General features: G+C 40.4%; 1 protein-coding gene across 1 annotated transcript in view; it reads right to left on the bottom strand.

Annotated features, from left to right (window-relative positions):
* LOC111075302 (zinc finger protein 658B-like) overlaps window positions 1-19834 on the bottom strand; it is a 51642-nt gene that overhangs the window by 21385 nt on the left and 10423 nt on the right. The window contains exons 2-4 of the mRNA XM_041592208.1: window positions 4800-5082; window positions 4357-4464; window positions 4144-4278 (exon numbers count right to left, since the gene is read on the bottom strand). Of these exons, the coding sequence (XP_041448142.1) occupies window positions 4144-4278; window positions 4357-4464; window positions 4800-5082 (526 nt within the window). The remainder of the gene's footprint in view (window positions 1-4143; window positions 4279-4356; window positions 4465-4799; window positions 5083-19834) is intronic.

Consider the following 19834-nt stretch of genomic DNA (forward strand, 5'->3'; position numbering starts at 1 on the left):
AAATCGTATCCTACATCGCGATAGGTAATTTTTATAGCATTGAGCGAGAAAGAGAATAGGGAGAACCAACTTTTTGACACGTTCAGATACCAATATCGACCAACACTTCCAATGTAGGATGGTAGGAGTCTTCAAGTATAGTGAGCGGAAGGGCTCGAGCTAACAACGCTATGGTCGGATCCGAGCCAAAGCACAGATCAAGCAATCGACCAAACGAATTTTTCACATGGTTGACTTGAGACAGGGATAGGTCTAGCAAGCCGTCGATAAAGTCATATCGTGACATGGCACAATATTATTAGGCTCGTTTACGGAGGACCAAACAGTACCTGGAAGATTGAAATCACCAAGAACTATCATATGGTGTTTATCTGATAGCGAAGAAGAAACAGTTTTTAAAGCGGACAGATGATGCTCGTATATTCAGATATCCGAGGAAGGTGGAATATAGGAGCAAGTTATGAAAATGGAAAAGCCTGGTAGAACGAGAAGGAACGTGTGAGTCGCTTCTGGGGACGCGACTCTACTTATACCCGTACTCAGTCTGTATATTCATTTTTGAGCCAATTATTTTTTAGAATTGAAAAAAAAAAAATGTATCTATTTATTTATCTGTTATCTACATCTACATCTACAATGTATATTCTACATCTAACATGTAGATTGTACATGTACCATTTAGATTCTACATCATCTCCGCTAGGGGTTGCTCGCGCACTGAACGCGGCAGAGTGTGCGAGCGAGAAAGAGAATCAGTAGCGTCGGCAGCGCTGGAGAAGGAGAGGGAACCAACAGAAAATTAATTTCTTCATTCTGGCTATAATTATGATCCGATCTGACTCAGATTCGGCAATATGGTAGATATAGTCATTTTCTACGATACTGCGTTTTTAGTTTTATCGTATCTTTAAAATTGTGCCTGCCACAGATTTTCGTTCTTTGTTGGGGCGGAAGGGGGCGGGGCGAAATTTTGAAATACACTTGTAGCAGTGTGATATCACATGAGTCTGGAAACCAAATTTGGTTTCTCTAACTCTTATAGTCTCTGAGATCCAGGTGCTCATCGAGACGGACAGACGGACGGACGGACAGACGGACATGGCTATATCGACTCGGCTATTGATGTTGATCAAGAATATATATACTTTATGAGGTCGGAAACGTTTCCTTCTTTGCGTTGCACACATCCACTTTTACCACAAATCTAATATACCTGGGCGCCCCCCCCCCCCCCCCCCCCCCCCCCCCCCCCCCCCCCCCCCCCCCCCCCCCCCCCCCCCCCCCCCCCCCCCCCCCCCCCCCCGCCCCCCCCCCCCCGCCCCCCCCCCCCCCCCCAAGTCGGCCCGCCTGCCGGGTTGAAGCTACCTGAGTTCGGTGGGGGCTCTCGTCCTCGTTTGGGGCTGTCCCCCTATGTGGCCCCCTGTGTGGCTCTTTGTCGCTAAGGGCCCGCTGGCCGTTCGTCGCTGGATTAGCCCGCCCTCCTTTCTCTCTCACAAACGTTTACCGTCCTTCGGCCTGTCCGCTTGCGCGTGTGCCTCCTGCCCTGCCTCGGCTGGGGTGTCCCTCGGGGGCGCCCCCCGTGGGGGTCGTCGGCTACCCCCCCCTTCCCCGTTCTGGGCGGCCGGGTCCCCCTGTCCCCGTCGGACCCCCTCCGCCTTGCCCCCCGTCCCCTCGCTCTGCCCCTCCCCCCCGGGCTGCCCTCCCTCCTCCTCCCCGCCCCTCCCCCCTCCCCCCCCCCCCCCCCGCCCCCCCCCCCGGCCCCGCCCCTCCGTGGGGCCGCCCCCCCCCCCCCCGCCTTGGGCCCCCCCTGCGGTCCCTGTCGTGCTGGGCTGTTGCCCCCCCCCCCCCCCCCCCCCCCCCCCCCTCTCCTCGCCCCCCTCCCTGTCTCCCCCCTCTCTGTCGCTCCCCCGCTCCGCCCCCTCCATCTCCCCCTTCTTATCCTTCGCTCTTATCCTCTCCCCTAAACTATATATATATGAACAATCATCCTATTCCTCCGCTACTGAAGAGCTCAGTCCCAACCCCTTAACTCTTTTTTGAGTACGGGTATAAAAATTGAGTCGGGGAGACGCTTATCTTGAAGGAAGATATCTCCCTGGCGTAAGAAAAGTTAAATTTTTCCACCTTTAAGCCGACGGCTTTTATTTTGCTTTGTATAAAAGCGGTCACATCATTGGATGTGAGGTCGGGGGCTAGCCGCAAGACAAAAACTTGTGGCTTTGGTGGGACTCCCACCAGTGGCTTTGGCACCACAGGCCTAGTACCTGTGATGCCAGCATCCGGTGGTCCTGGACATTTAAGCTGGTGGGAGCGAAACTGATGGGATAGTTAAGGAGTTGGGTGCGGACTCGACGGACACGGACGCTACAGACATGTCTACCTGCATACTCTCCGAAGTGACACATTCGGCTCCCGAATCTGCATCACCAGCAGCGATTGTTGCCCCTGGAGTGGCAAACGTAATCAACTGCTGCACTAAGGGAGTGGTCGGAGTAAGTTTATCAGATGCCGGCGGACATGAGGCAGTCGGCACCTGCAAGTCCCGCGGAGTAGACTCTTGCGCCTCGGAGATTCAGCCAGCAACTGTAAACTGCTGAACTGAGTGTCCATGGCCAAGAGCCGATCATATTGCTGTTTAAAGCCTACAATCAGCCTACGATAAGGATATTGGGCTGGTCATGGGTGATCTGCTTCTTACAGGTTTTTTTGGCACAGACGACAGCAAAATCCATAATGATGTCATTTATTTTTTTTTTTGAGAAAAAAAAGTTCAAAGCAAATAGCAATCAGACCAATGTGCCGAGCAAATGCTTAAAGCGAAATCGGTCAAATTAAGATGAGAGAGGAGAGTGGTTGTAGCAACAATTTATAAGTCAGACCGTTAGTGTACAGAAAGTTATGAGAGCGAGAAAGAACAGTTATTGAGAGTTAGGTGGTAAAGAAAGAATGATAGACGGCAATAACTACGACAAAGAGCGGCTAAATGTAATGAGAGGGTGTACCTAAGAAAAGCAACAACACAAACACACGACTAAGCGACGCACAAAATTAATAAAGTAAGTTGTGTTTTTGAACAATTATTAGGCATGCACTCGCGGTAAAGAGCGATTTTAAGATAAGTTAGTTGAGAGTTAAAAAAGAGTTAAAGCATAAAAGGAAAATGCAGAGCGCAAAACAAAAACACGTCTGGTCACTACGAAAGAGAACGAACGATATAGTTATATCTATTATATCCAATAAAATCACAAATTTATTCATTACAACTTCTTGAAATTTTGTTTTTGTGATGATCATCTGCTGTTTTTGATGGATTGTAATTGTCAACAGCGTGGATCTGTCCTTTACATTTTTCGAAAATTCCCACGATTCACCCAAGATGTGCTCTTTGTAGAGGTATAAAATTTATAAAGTAAGAACTACTCAGAGGCAGAGATACCGAACCAAACACAATATAATAATAAAATGCGTAACACTCATACATTTCAATTGCCATATGCAAGCAACTTTTCGGCAAGCGACGAAATTCGCGCCATTTCGATCCCATAAATTGGAGAGCGTAAAAATCTAAGAATATAATGCGCTTGCATGTGTTTTTTTGAAACCCCTGAAAATCTTTTTGCTATTGACTGATTGGAAAATAAAAAAATTATATTCTCTGGATTCATATTTAATTTCTTAATATTATGTATTTATTTATATCTTAAATAAATGCAATTTCGGTAAATAAATTTCAGGCAGATCAGAAATTTTGGCAAAACGTGGCTTCACGAAAATTTTCTTATTGACACGACGCACGCCGAATACCCTAATGTGCACACATACAGTCGCCGGCTGCCGCTATATGCATACAAGAGAGCGGCTGGCTTTAGAGCGCTCACCCTGGTTTTTGAACAAAATTTTAAGAGAGCCTGGAGCCTGAAAAATATGAGTGCCAAAATATCGTATGCCGATAAGCATCTTATTGTTATGTTGTCTTTGGCCGAACGGTATGTAACGGCAAAATGTGAATTTTGTCAAACAGCTGCAGCTTAGACGTTTAACCATAGACTTTGAAAAAATTTTTTGACCAAAACCAAATACTATAAATAAAAACTATAAAAGAAATATTACTATACTGTGTATGTAATAACTGTAATAACAAACCTGTGTGCGTTCTCATATGTCTTTTTAAAAGACTTGGTCTATCGAAAGATTTGCTGCAAACGTCACAGGGTAACAGAGATCTCTCGTTTCTCATTGCTCGTCTTTTTGGTGTCTGATATATGTACTTATTTATATCTACAAATGAATGGTTAAAAAAAAATCAGTCAAGCTTGGATGCTTAATTTATTAATTTAATTTGTATTAACTTAATACCTGAACAATTGCTTAAGGTTGACTTATGTTCGTCTTCACTTGATGGAGGAGAAAGCGGTAAATTTGGTAATCTATACATTAATGATAATGATAAATCCAGTGGACTATCTAAAAATAAATTATATTAAGGAATTTAAATAGGTTTTAAATAGATGCGTAAACTTTAATTACACTGTGCGACAAAATGTTAACTTTTGAATGTACTTTGCACGAGACAAAATTATATTGTAGGCCATGTTTAGTTGATCTCATGCCAATACTTAGATCTCGCAATATACCATAAAAATATTTTTTAGAAATTTATGGGCTTGAAATCTACTCAACCTGGCCCTGGCCTGCAAACTAATTTTTTTATTGGTTCATGATATAAAATTACTATCGCACAGTGTTTTAATTGTATAGACGATATATGAACATTAGTAATATTTTTTAATGTTGCCTACCTTTTACAAAGGATTCCATTGCCTTTTTATACAACATTGAGTGAATATGTGTAACAATACTCTGTTCCGGCCGTTCTGGCAAGTAGTACACTACTAATTCTTGATGTATCATAATTGATTTAACTACCTCATACATAGGATCGCCCTTGACTTTTGTGCAGATAAGATTTACGTTGGAATCATATGAAGAAGAAACTGTAAGGAATCTTATCCAGTTGCAGTGATGTACTCGTTTTCCGTATTTGTATGAAACTTCATCATATAACCCAAATGTATATCGACACTGAAAAAACAATTTTTTAAATATTCATAAAATGAAAGATTATGTCGGGTATATCCGAGATTAAATCAAGATGAACCATATTAATCGACTAAACCAATGACAATATGACAGAAATAAACCCCCTTTGTCTTATAGATTTGGGGCTCCAAAGACTTTTAATTTATTTTAGGTGCAGCCAAAGACAATATAAATAGTAAAATGAGTCACACCCATACATTTTTTTCTTCCTGACTGAAGAGCTGGATCCAGGCTCTCCTTAAATTTGTTTATAAGACAGAGAGAAAGAGCACTTTAGAGCAAGCCGCTCTCTCGTAAGAGTTCAGAGGCAGCCGACGACTGTGTGTGTGAACACTAGACTGGGCTTAAATTTGTTTCAAATCTTTAGTTTAATGTTTGCGGGTTGCTAACAAAAAAAAAATTGAATTCGTCGGTTTTTTCAAATAATATTGAAACTTAGAAACTAGTTCATATTGATAATAGGGTGTTTTAATTTATTTTTTGTAGTTACTGTTAAAAAATTTAACGATTGGTGAAAATTAAGAAGTTCAGCTGAGGTTGATATATTTAGTTAACTAGTTCGCAAAAACTTTTGCAGGTTTTTTACTGCCAATAACTGATTAATGACGATATTAATGGTATCAATATATATGCAATAGATTTAACCAAATTATCAAATATATTTAGAAATTTTTTTTTTTTTAATTTTCTTGCTTAAAATTTTTTGTAAAATATGGTCTGCATGATTACATTCATTTTTTACTGGACAGTACCACTAACCATACAGTATATAGATGTGCCAGTTCATACATCGAAAGGGGCGCAAGCTGAGTGTTCTGTCCCGGCTCCCAGCGCTTCGGCTCTGTGAGGCTGAGACACTCGGGTCGGGAGCCAGGCCATTCGGGTCGGGAGCTGGGCCGTTCGGCATGTATGACTCATGTCGGGAAGCGAAAGCAAGCTGAGAATTGCAAATGTATGTGTGTAAACAGACACGACAAAATTTTGTATCAATTCTTATTTTCCGAAACCGTTTTGAGTTTCGTTTCCAGGTTACGTAAATGTGTGTGTGCCATGTATTCACACATACTGTGCTTGTGTGTGGGCTCTACAATTGTTGGCCGCTTGAATTGGTTTTTCGTTTTGTTTTGAGGGCTGATGTGATGTAGCGACCTATTAGGGCCGGATACTTTATGTTTGTGGTTGCAACCAACCTTTTCAAAATAGCAAAGTGGCATAACAACCAGACGTAAGATGTTAGGGTTATGTGTAAAAAAAACAATCGCTACCCCTGAAAAAAGGTTAAAAAAAAATACCAGTTTTCAAAAATTCTTTAAAAAAAAGTTCTTGCCATATAGAGAAAAAAAAATATCATCAAACCAATTCTAAGCCCTAAATCTTTTCGTTTTGTTCCTTGAGGAAAAATCGTGTTGACTAGTGTTATTAAATGGAGAATTAAAACTCTGCAAAACAAGGACGAAGCAAGGTATGGGAGATCTTTTCGTGGATTAAAAATGAAAGCGGTACCGAAGTATATAATGCAGTGGTGTGCAACACATGCAAAAATGTGTATAAATTCGAGAAAAGCACATCGAATGCACATAGCACAAATGCTATGTAATGGCAAATTGTCGTAAGCGCAGCCATCCTGACGTAGACGTAGATGCTGAATCGAAGAAGAAGTGCACCAAGTTAGCAACTGAATGGACGGTTAAGAATGGGCGACCCTTCAATATAATAGCGGACTCAGGATTAAAAAACTTAGCCCAGTTTTTTATATCTGTTGGTGCTAAGTTTGGGGCAAACATAAATGTCGAGTCGTTATTGCCACATCCCACAAGCATCTCACAGAACATCGGAGCTCTTTATGAATTTCATTTTAATGAAATAAAAAAAGAAATTGTGGAGTTTAAGAAATTTGGATACGGCATAACTTCGGATATATGGACGGACGATTTTTTTAAAGAATCGTATATATCCCTGACGATTTATTATATAAAAGAAGGAACCCTTAAAAACCGCCTACTGGCAGTGAAATCAATGGATGGAGTTCCTGTACCTGTAAAATTTTATTGATTGTGATTGTATCAATATTAAAAACCAACATCTCTTAGGTGATCGAATTAAAAAGAAAATCGAAAGTATTTTACGGGACTTTGGGTGTGATTTGCTGATGGATAGACCCGTAATAGTAACTGACCGAGGAGCCAATATGAAAGCTGCATTCAGTGGATTGAGCACTTTAAACTGTGTAAATCACTTAGATCACAATATTATTGGTAAAGTTGTCAACGAGGTGCCCGAATTATTGGAAATGGTTAATCGCTGCAGCAAGCTTGTTAAATATTTTAAGAAATCGGGTAAAAACTCTATTTTAAAAAGCACCCTTCAAAGCTACTGCCCTACTCGCTGGAATAGAATATTTCACCTTTTCAAGTCAGTTGAAATGAACTGGATGGAAATCTCAAACATTTTATTAGAAAACAATGAAATAAGTAGAATACAGGATATAAATCTAAGCAACATTAGCGCAATGGTGAACCTTTTAGCTCCTTTTAAAGCTTGTTCAAAAAAGCTAGAGGGTAGCAGCTATCCAACATTGCACCTGACTATTCCATACATAAATAATTTTTAAAAAATAACCTCACTTCATGATAATGATATTGAAATAGTAAAAAAAAGCAAACTTTCCCACAACACATATTTAGATAAAATAGTTCAAGCCAATTTAAAACATTTTCATAACATAGCCCTTTTTTTGTTCCCACCCACCAATAAACTATCACAATTTACAGACCTTGAGAAGAAACAAACAGTAAAAGACATAGAGTCAATTATGATAGGTATTCAGTTAAATAGCCAAGCCATTGAAAATGAAAAAATATATTCACCCAAACCAAAAATCAACTCAATATTTTCAGATTATGCACAACTCATTCAGACCAATAATATACTAACAATAATAGCTAATGAAATTCAAAATTACAAAAATTTTGATGTTTTGCAATGGTGGACTAGCAACAAAACCCAATTTCCGTTGCTTTTCAAAACCAGTTCGAAGACATTAGCCGTTCCAGCGAGCAGTGCAGCATCTGAAAGGGCCTTTTCGGTAGCTAAAAATCTAATAGCCGAAAAACGCTGCAAAATAGCCAACACCGAGGATATGGTTAATAAAATTATGTTTTTACACTCAAATATTGATAAATTAGAATTTACACAATTAGTTTTTTAGTAAAATATATTATCTCCACTTTATAATTCATTTATAAACACCAATTTATATTTATTGTATATTGTTTTTCTTGCATATGACATATCTGATTTTTTCTTTTACTTCCTGTTTTTACTAACTGTACAGTATGTATACTGTACTCACTAACTACTGTACAACTAGGGAGTGAGTGAGAACACTAACTGTCAATACAGCAGCAGGGGTCGGCACACAGACTCACACATTTTTTTGGTGCGTTTGTGTGCGAAGAGAACAGACACGAAGTCAAATACGTTACTTATTTCTCTGCCGCTGCGAAAGCCGAGGAATTGTGCATATGGCTTCTCTGCCGCTGAGGCAAGCGAGCAGAATATGAAGCCGTTTGTGCATAGCCCGCTCTGCCGCTACGTCAGCAGAGCAGAATTTTCTCTGCCGCTACATCATCAGGCAGAATAACGAAACCACACGAAGTCTTTACGCTGTACGTGTGCCCACTTCGCTGCCCGAAATTTTTTCCTATGCACAGTGCATACGACGCTGCCGGCCTCTGCAATACCGGCACTATGACAGCATTCACTCACACTCCGTTGACGCTGTACAGTCAAAAACGTGTACCCGTTTTCAGAATGAATGACTCATTTGCCCATTTGGATAAATTCATGTACATTCTAAACAAATTTTTTAATTTTACAGAATTTTAAATTTTTTTTACATTTGTTATCTACATCTACAATGTATATTCTACATCTAACATGTAGATTATACATGTGCTCGAACACTGACCGAGGCAAAGTGTGCGAGCGAGAAAGAGAATGAACGCTACTCATTGAGATTTCTACTTTAAAAATTTCCGTGAGAATTGAAGTGGATGTACTAATGCACAAAAGAAAACTGTTCCGACCCCATACACTTTATCTCAAAAAGAGTTTTAAAAGTGGTGAGGTGCGGCACTACTATTTCATTTAACACAACTTTATGCAAGGCTTGCATTAATACTAAAGTTCTAATATCCTATAATTGTGCACTCTATTCCGTAAACTCTAAGCAGTTTAAAAATGTCGCTTTCTACACAGAAATAACTTTTTTTTATTCAAAAACGGTTTTAATGTGTTATTCTTGGATCAAGTATGTATGTATGTATGTATGTATATTAGGCTGGGCCAAAATTTGAGCAAAATTTGTTCTTTCTGTTTTTTCAAGTGGACACCCCCCCAAATCTGTTCTTTGTTATTCAATAAAATTATGCAGTTTTTAGTTTAATGTTTGGGGGTTGCTACCACGAAAAGAAAATGCAAATTTTTGGGTAAATATACATAAAAAAAATTTAATTCGTCGGTTTATTTCAAATAATATTGAAACTTAGAAACTAGTTCATATTGATAATAAGGTATTTTTATTTTTTTTTTTGTTAATGTTAAAAAATTAACGATTGGTGAAAATCAAGAAGTTCAGCTGAGGTTGATATATTTAGTTAACTAGTTCGCAAAAATGTGCAGGTTTTTTACTGCCAATAACTGATTAATGACGATATGAATGGTATCAATATATATGCAATAGATTTCACCAATTGTCCAACTCATTCGTCAAAAATTTTTTTTTTATTTTTTATTGATTAAATTTTTGTGTAAAATTCGGTAGCAACCTCTAAAAAATTAAAAAAAATAAAAATAAAAACATGTAAATTACTATTAAATCCAAGGTAACAAAACTAGGGGGTGTCCCGTTTGAATTTCGAAAAAAAGTTTTTTGGCAAAGCCTAATGTATATGTGTATACTTTTCAGATCCTCACCTTTCTACCCTTATTCCACTTTAAGTCTTATTTGTGTGTTTTAGCACTAACCATACAGTATATAGATGTGCCAGTTCATACAACGAACGTGTCGCAGCTGAGTTTTCTGTCCTAGCTCCCAGGGGCTTCGGCTCTGTGAGGCTGAGGCATTTGGGTCCGGAGCCAGGCCATTCGGGTCGGGAGCCAGGCCATTCGGGTCGGGAGCTGTATGACTCATGTCGGGAAGCGAAAGCAAGATGAGCATTGAAAATGTATGTGTGTAAACAGACACGAAAAATTATTTATCAATTCTTATTTTACGAAACCGTTTTGAGTTTCGTTTCCAGGTTACGTAAATTTGTGTGTGCCATGTATTCTCACATACTTCGCTTGTGTGGGTTTTACAATTTTCGGCCACTTGAATTTGTTTTTCGTTTTGTTTTGAGGGCTGATGTAGCGTCCTAAGCTGACTCGTTTCTGCCCCGGGACTCCAACTAAGAGCAGTAGTACCTCAAAAGGCAATCTTTGTCTCTTGTGATAGTCATTATCTCAACTCACCGCCTAATGACTTTATCATAACTAAATTTAATTTTAAATATAAGCGTAATATTTCATGCTTCAAAATTTTTTTTTCCGATTCTCTTCTATTCAAAGCCCTTGAAACCGTCCGCATGGCCTGAGCACACTATTTTGCATGAATTTCTCCCAAGAAATTCTTCCCGAGTCCTAGAGTCACTGTCCCTAAGATTTAAAAAAAACTGAGGAACCATTTCACCATCCAATATCAGAATGTACGCGGTCTTTTGGGTGAATCGACCAAAATATATATGGATAGCGCCTCTTTTGAATTCGACGCTATAGCTATAACTGAAACCTGGCTTAGTTCTTCCGTCTCCGATCATGAAAATTTCGTCCACAAGTTCACCAACTACAGAGTGGATCGACCATTATTTGCTGGTGGGGTTCTTATTGCAGTAAAAAATGATTTTGCGTCTGAGCTGTTTCCATTTAACAACACCCATGAAATTGAACTAGTCGCAGTCAAAATCCGTATTGGAGCGTCGTTTATCTTTTTAACCTGTTCATACATTCCTCCTAGATCTGATGCTGTTGTTTATTTTAACCACCTTTCTGCCATTCATTCTGTAGTTTCTGCTTCAGGTTGTGCTGATCAGGATATAGTAATGGGCGACTTCAACATACCACTTCTATCTTGTCAGTAGGATGAATCAAACATGCTGTTACCTGGTAGTCAACATGATTTTGTTGATGGTATATTTGATGTCTCCCTTTCCCAAATTAATTCCGTCAAAAACAGTAGAGGTAGACTGTTAGATCTCACTTTCGTCAGCGATGCTTCTCGAGCAACGGTTGTCAGAGGTAGTCCTATGTCTTTTCCTGAAGATCCGCACCATCCAACTTTGTCTATAGTTTTCGAGCTGTCGAATATTAATTCCATTATAACTTCAACGAATCGAATAAAGTGTTTTCGTAAAACGAATTTCACCGATTTAAGTTTACATCTTTTTCAAATTTATTGGTCCTTCCTTAAGTCGTTATCAGATATAAACGGAATAGTCAACTCGTTTTATGAGACGTTAAACTCTGCTCTCAACACCTATGTTCCTGAAGTTACCGTTCAGGTATCCTCCAAACCGCCCTGGTTCTCCAAGTATCTGTCCTACCTAAAAAATAAAAAATCCCGGCTATATAAAAAGTACCAGAGAACTGGTTCTTTATCTGACTTTGCTCAATACTCGTCTGTTCGCTCTAAATTTCTTACTGTCAATAGTCAATGTTATAACCTTTATCTCTCCCAATGTAGTACAAATTTCCGTACTGATCCCAAAAAATTTTTTTCGTTCGTCAACTCAAAACGTGGGTCTAACGCGTTCCCCCCTTCTCTTCATTTACTGGATAAAACAGAAACTTCAGCTCAAGGTTTTGGCAATTTGTTTGCCGCCTTCTTTCAATCGACGTATTCATCTCACACCTACGACTCATCTACAACTTATGAAGGATTGTCATCGATTGACATCTGTTCCTCTGCAGGACCTGATAAAGTTCCGAGCTGCATCTTAAAGTATTGCGCTCGAGCCCTATGCCAACCTTTGGACCTTCCTTTGAACCTCTCTAAGTGCAAACTTATGACGTTTCACCGCCGTGCTCCTCATTTGGTTTCCTACTCTCTGCGACTACAAGCTCTGGATCGAATTTCCACATCAAATGACCTACGAGTCCTGTTTGATCATAAGCAATGCTTTAACAGCCATGTTGCTTTAACGGTGAACAAAGCTAAGGGAGTTTTAGCGTTCATTAAGCGTTGGTCAAAATAGTTTGACGACCCGTATATAACAAAATCACTGTACATCTCATTGATACGGTCGATATTGGAGTAATGTTCTTGTGTATGGAGCCCTCAATACAAAAAGCAACAAATTCAAATTGAATATGTTGAAAAACAATTTTTAATTTTGCCCTTAGGAATATGAACTGGGACTCTGATAGTATGGTTGCCTCCATACCGATACAGGCTAAAACTACTCGACCTACCATCCTTAGACCATCGCAGAATTTGCAATGGCGTCTTATTCATTCACAAGCTCATTCTCGGGCTTGTGGACTCCCAAACTCTGTTGAGACAGATACATTCCGTTCCTTCCAGACCAACCCGAACTTACCGAACTATCCGTTTACCCTTCTGCAGATATAACTTCGCGCAGCACGAACATTTCCGTGTTCTTTGCAATAATTACAATTCTTTTTACAATACAATATCTCCCGAAATATCCCTTGATACGATTGTACGTAACGTTTACCATCACCTTAACATAGCTAATTTGTAAAACCTTTCTTTTCTTCATCTATTATATTTTTTCTTTAAGTGTGTATATTCCTATTATAGTTCATAGTTAGCAGAAAATTGTTAATTAATTGAAATAAATAAATAAATAAACACATCAATTTTTTATTTGAAACTTAATATTTCCCAGACGGTAAGCTGAAGCTATAAAGTGTTCAGATCTAATTATATATATATATATATATATAATCCTTTTAGAATCGCAAAGCTCATTAAAACCACATGTAAGATACGTAAGTGAAAAAAGCGCTACCCCTGAAAGGTCCTACAAAAAATAACATTTTTTTTAAATTCATTAAGCATGTTTAAATCTATAAAAAAAAAAGTTGGTTTAGTTCGAAGCGGAAAAATGGTGTCGGGTACTATCCGCAAAATCAGACAGATTCATGTTTATGTTTTTTCTTTTTCCATTCTTATTGTTCGTAGTGAAAACATTTAAAACGCTAATCAGAGCAAAATTTGTATTGTCGGTCGTAGCTGGACCAATTTTCATGGTTTTTGATGAATTTTTCCCCATCCTGAGTAACAATATAAGTAAATCTAAGATAATAATTATTTCAGTGTTTATCCTATTGGTAAACAAAATTAAAGGGTTTATAGACGGTATCAGAGATATGGACACACGCCATGGTTCTAATGCAGAAAAAATCGTTCGAGGAAGCAGTCAGCCAGGCTTCACTGTGGCACATTGTAGTTAATTGGATGAGAAGTGAGTCGAATAATACGTTTAATATAAATTTATTTTTGAAATAATTGAAGCGTATAAAATACCCATATTCCGTTCCCATTTCCGTCATCTTCAGTTGATCGTCTCCCGTTCCGTCTTCCGCTACGCATATGGATGCTTTGTGTTTTTCTCTCGTATGGATTCCCGTTCTTCCTCATTAATATTCGAAAACCATCTTCTTTTATTATTCAGACTTAGGATAACGATTGATTTACAATATCACTTTGCCATTAAGGCATCACAATACAGGCATTTCTACAGCAAACTTTCGTGCCACACCAACGTGTCGCTTTTCCCATGCAATTTGTTGTTCTTCATCAGTTAATTGATTCGCCATGTCCCGTAGACTAATTGCTCCATTGGTAAAGATTATATCAGCTTGCTCACGGCAAACACGACGTGTATATTACCATTTTTTTTTGTAATGAACAAACCTTGCACTTAAGAAAGATATGCAGAACATACACGACTGGTTAATAACGTAGCTTATATTGAACTTTTTTAGCGGTCGATTTTTTCAATGTTTTTTCAAGCTACTCTGTTACTTGGGATGTAGAAAAATTCAACATATCGAAAACAATGAAAATCCAGATCAGGAACGACTCTCACGTTTTGCAATGATGCACCAGGTGATTTTCTAGAGCAACACACAATTAATGGAAGAAGCAGTCAGCCAGACCTGTGAAACATCTCTATTGATATGCCGTCCATCAGCATAAGTGCATCTTATAAGGACTGAGTTGAGTAATGGTAGACGATTACCAGAAACCTGGGACATGGAATATTCAACGGATGATTTTTCATTTGCAACAAAACAGTGCATATGGCGAAGATATATAGAGATCGCCAAAACGGTGGCAGATCATGGGAACAGAAATCACCAGAAATTGGCACGCCTTCGATCGCAACAAAAAACGAGCTTTTAAGCTTTTTTCAGGGGTAGCGCTTGTTTTTTTCACATAACTCTAATACCTTTCGTCTGGTTGTAAAGAACTTTGCTATTTTAAAAAGATAAATAAAACAGGTAAAAGTTAAGCTGAAACACTTTGTGATTTCAGCTTACCGTCTGGGAAATATAAAGCATTGAAATGCAAAAATTATGATTTTTGTGCGGTATTTTTTACGAAATTTTGACTTTAAAAACTCAGGAAAAGTCGAAAAAAAAATTATATCCTGTGTCCTATATTTTGTGTATAGGTGCATTAATTTGGCGTCGTTTCTATGGAGAGAATTTTTGGCTAAAATTCGTTAACCAAACCTAAAAAATGAAAAAATTTAACAAAAAATACCTTTTGGAAGGTTGCGGGCCCAAGTGCCAATTGGGAACAAAGCAAACGAAAAAGGGTTGTACATTTGGTACCTGATCGCGTTGCTTTGGTATGAAATGTTGTTGACAGTTAATTTTTTCGTTATCTGAGGTAGGATACCTATTCAGGTCAAAATTTTTCTTTATATTCTCACAAGTGCAGGTCCACACAAATTGGATTTCGTCGCGTCTACCTAATCATAGTTATGGATATATAACGCTGTGCCTATAGTGTCTGTGCCTTAGTGTAGTTCTGACTTCCCTCAGAATACGATCGTGTGTTTACTAAAAACATCTTACTGTGAGGTCCTATCTCAGGCTGAGGTATGCATCAGTCTGTCCAGGGTCCGCTACAAGAAAATTTGTTGATCGCAGGTGACTTCAGGTGTCGGGCTGGCTTGAAAAATGCAGTAGGCAAAGGAGAAATGATGACGCGAGAGTTTTTGTTTTGTTGGTTCTTGGTTTTATTCAGTATTTTTTTCATTCACTTAGTTCTTTTACGTTGCTACTCTGGCTTGTAGTTGTATGGTGCGCTGGTGGACTGCGTAGTGCAGTGTCTTGGGTGTATGACTGAGGGACTGCCTAGTGCAGTGTCTTGTGTTTGGGCTGATGGACTGTCTAGTGCAGTGTCTTGTGTTCGGGCTGATGGACTGCCTGTGTCTTGTGTTCGGGCTGATGGACTGCCTCCTCTTTCGGCCGATCTTGGCCCTTTTATGCAGCTGGCGATCGCACCTGAGACCCGGAAATAATTAATTCTTGCTGACTTAAGGTTATTGGATAACAATAATTGTGGGGTGTGGTACCTAGGTCGAAGCTTGATACTTCGTTGACAATTGTTAGTGGGTCAGTGTGTTTTGATGAGAGTGTTTTGCTGAGACTGGAATTAGGGAATTAGGTTTCGAAATGAGGTTTTGCGCAAATAACGCAAATGATATTTGTTATGTAGGCCGTCGATTGCGAAATGTCCCAAAAGGTGGGGTGTTTTAAATTGTTGTGTGGACAAGAATGTGTAGAGTTGTTGATCGAGAGCCATGGTTCGTTAGCTCTGTGGATATCAGTTTGATTATTGTCTCCGGCCAGTGTGGATACGCTGACCCTCCGCCGTTTGTGACAAGCCATGGCTATAACCATGGTTCGGTAGGCTTGGTGGCTCCGGGGTCAAAGGTTTGATTCGGGTCTTTCGGTAGGATGGGTCTGTCGAAAGTAAATGTTTGGATCTGCGGGGCCAAGTCCGGCGGTCACGGCTCCGGGACTGATTCGGGCTCATGTGCGGTTGGATCGGCGGCTTCCGAGTCTTCGGGTAAGAGGGTTGTGTCGAAGGCGCTGGGCGTTTCGATCCTCCGTTGGTAGTCGCTTATGTGGGCGACGATGGGTGTGGCGTTGGCCGTGGGTAGATATGTTTCATATCTCTGATGCAATACTTGGGTGGTATTGGCGGTCGCTTGGCTCATGAACAGGTGAGTGTCGGTGATGCCTCTTGTGTCGCAGCAACGTCTTGTGTGGGCGACGAAGATCTCGGACATGGCTCTAGGCATGGCTCGTTGCATGGCACTAGGAATCATGTCAGTACGCGGAAGGTACTCCATTGTGTTGGCGAGGATCGGTGTGGCGTCGGCCTTGGGGAGGACAGGGCGGCGGTCGGTGCATCGTGGGGGTATCGTCCTGGTTTCCGGGCCGCGTTAAGGGGCTCTGTGGATATCAGTTCAATTATGGGCCCCGACCAGCGTGGGGTTAGCGTGGCTGTTTCCCGTGTTGTTGGGCTGTCGGATGGTGGCTGCCGTTGTCCTTGTTCGATGCTGGTGGTCGGCTTTGAGAGTGTCCGTGTGTTCAATTCTTCCGTTGCGGATTCTGTGCGTGCTTGCTCTGTTGCTTGTCTTGGACCTGGGCTTCCTGTGTCGAGCGCCTGGTTCAAGTGTGTTTGTCTCGTGTGTGAGATCCTCGTGGTTTGTTTGGGATGCGTGTTCCCTGTTGTTGGCCTAGGACGCGGTTGCTCCGTAGTGACCGTGGGACTCGGACGCGGTTGGGACTTGTAACCCGGCTTTTGGGTCGGTTTTCCGCTGGCGTATTGCCGTTCGAGGTCTCCCAGTCCAACCCAGGCGTCCTGCGAGAGTGTCCCGGCGACTAATGCGCCGAATCTCTTTCGTCGTTCCTCGACTGTTCCTTCGTTGCCGAATCAGAATTCCTCGGCATGGGCTTCCAGTTCGTCCCGACGGAGTTTGTAGATCCAGCTGGTGGTTACCCCGGGATTGGTATGGTGTCCCTCAGGGCCATCGGGTTGGCCGTCTCTGTGAGCTTTCATGGTGTATTTCTGCGGCTAGTGGCACTGACTTACGTTTTGTTTGTGGTACTTCTGTACTGTGGCACTTTTGTTCGCGACCGGATTTTGCGTGGGCGGGGTTTTTGTGCTTGACGGTTAGTGATGCTTGCTAGCCTAGTCTTTTTCAGTGGCCTTGGGTCTTTACTCCACAAAGCTCCGTATTAAGGTGCTAGTTACCTTAAAGTCACCAAAAAGTCCCTGCTCGGGCGCCACTTGTGAGGTCCTATTTCAGGCTGAGGTATGCATCAGTCTGTCCAGGGTCCGCTACAAGAAAATTTGTGGATTGTAGGTGACTTCAGGTGTCGAGCTGGCTTGAAAAATGTAGTAGGCAAGCAAGAAATGATGATGCGAGAGTTTTTGGTTGTTGATCTTTGTTTATTCATTCTTTATTCATTCACTTTAATTCTTTTGACGTTGCTACTCTGGCTTGTAGTTGTATGGTGCGCTGGTGGACTGCGTAGTGCAGTGTCTTGTGTGTGTGACTGAGGGACTGCGTAGTGCAGTGTCTTGGGTGTGTAACTGAGGGACTGCGTAGTGCAGTGTCTTGGGTGTGTGACTGAGGGACTGCTTAGTGCAGTGTCTTGTGTTCGGGCTGATGGACTGCCTACTCTTTCGGCCGATCTTGGCCCTTTTATGCAGCTGGTGATCTGAGACCTGGAAATAATTGCTTATTGCTAACTTTGATTATTGGTGACAATAATTGTGGGGCGTGGTAAGTGGGTCGAAGCTTGGTGCTTCGTTGACAATTGCTTAGTGGGTCAGTGTGTTTTTGCTGAGAGTGTTTAGCTGAGGCTGCATCGCAGTAGGTGCGGGCTGTAGTTGGCAAAGGTGATATCTGAATTTGGGTGGTTGCGAAATATCGCCAAGAAGTGGGTGACCGAAAATTTCGTGCTGTGTTTTTCGCTGATCGAGAGTTCTTAATTTTAGTAATTGCGTGCGTTGCTTAAGACTATTTTATTTCCCGGAGGTGCTGACACACCGCTATTTGTGGAGAACCGTGGCTCGTTAGCTCTGTGTATATCAGTTTGATTATTGTCTCCCGCCAGCGTGGATGCGCTGACCCTCCGCCGTTTGTGACGAGCCATGGCTATAACCATGGTTCGTTACATAAGGAATGGCTCCAAATTAAAAAATATTCGTTTTGTTTCCCTCGAAAAAACTTGCAGGTGTTCGTTCATGTCTTGCATTCCTTGTTTTTCGGCACTAGTGTTTCTTCCGATAATTCTCCAATATGGAGAGATTGATACTCGATTATAACTTGTTGTCAAGTATCTTATGAACAGTAGCTGTGAGCCAATTGCTTGGATACCGTTCCTTCAAAAGAATTGCCGTTTGGGTGGCATACTTCCCAAAAAATGTTGCTCTATTTTTGCTCTGCAATTGAGAACAGCCCCAAGTCCTTTGGTTTGGTTCCTTGAGGAAAAAAAAATTATATTTTGTCGACTAGTGAATTGATTTAAATTTGCGACTCTCGGAAATTATACTTTAATATCAACACATTTTCATTTCCATATATATATATGGTCAAAATCGCGAAAAAGAGAAACCTGATTTTTTCAATTTCGATAATTCTATATATTTTTTTTGGTTATACTGCTCCCACTGTTTCATAAAACACAATGACCAACACGATACCCATTGATTGTTTCGAAGTTTTCACTTCTTCGGTCGTTGAATCGGGGAGAGTACAAATGAATAAAAACATGGCTCGTAGCGAAAAGGTTTGTGAAATTAAAACAAAATTTTTTATTTGCTCATTAATATTTTTGAGCTGGATTAAGCTATTAGAATGTAACAGAAAAAATGTCTGCTGCCATTGTAATGAAAAAGATTTCTACCGCAATTTTTAGTGTAACGTATGAGTCACAGAATATGAAAAGTTTTTTTTCGGTAAAATCGATTACATTAACAACAACAAAAATATTCAAATATTGATTTCAAATTAATAATGATCAAAAGAATACAAATTCGATATAAAAACCTACTGGAAATATTTTGCTACTTCCCACGTTGTTTCGATGGTATTGACGCAACTATCAAAATTACTGTGAGGTAGTATATTTTGTCTGTTGAATGCATAGTGGAATGTGCTATAGACTTTGTAGTTACATTTAATCGTTCAGAATCGGAAATCACCATCGAAAAGGCTACTGATTGTGATTTTTCTGATATAAATTACATCTTTAACACATATGCGATGTTAATAGCGGAAAAAGTGTCAATAAAACTACTCAACAAAATTGGAATTTTTCTTCCCGCTGTGGACCAAAATGACTTTTTCTGATAGATTTATTGGCTGTTTACATTTTGGCTGCGTCATGCTTCTATGCGTCTTGCCGGAGACGCAGTTTTTTTTTTTACATAGGTTAAGCATAGGACCCTAGTGGTGGCAAAAAGTTGCGTCGGTCTCTGATTCATGTGCGTCTTCTCGATATATTCGATGGCTTTTGCGCTTAACAGCACATTTTTGCACTTTTCTGCCTATCAGTTCAATTATCACCACTAATAACAACAAAAACTTGTAGATAAAATCTCAAATTTTGGCGCTAAAAATTTATGTCTGTG

This window comes from Drosophila obscura, unplaced genomic scaffold (assembly GCF_018151105.1).
Source record: "Drosophila obscura isolate BZ-5 IFL unplaced genomic scaffold, ASM1815110v1 contig_176, whole genome shotgun sequence".
NCBI classification, from domain to species: domain Eukaryota; kingdom Metazoa; phylum Arthropoda; class Insecta; order Diptera; family Drosophilidae; genus Drosophila; species Drosophila obscura.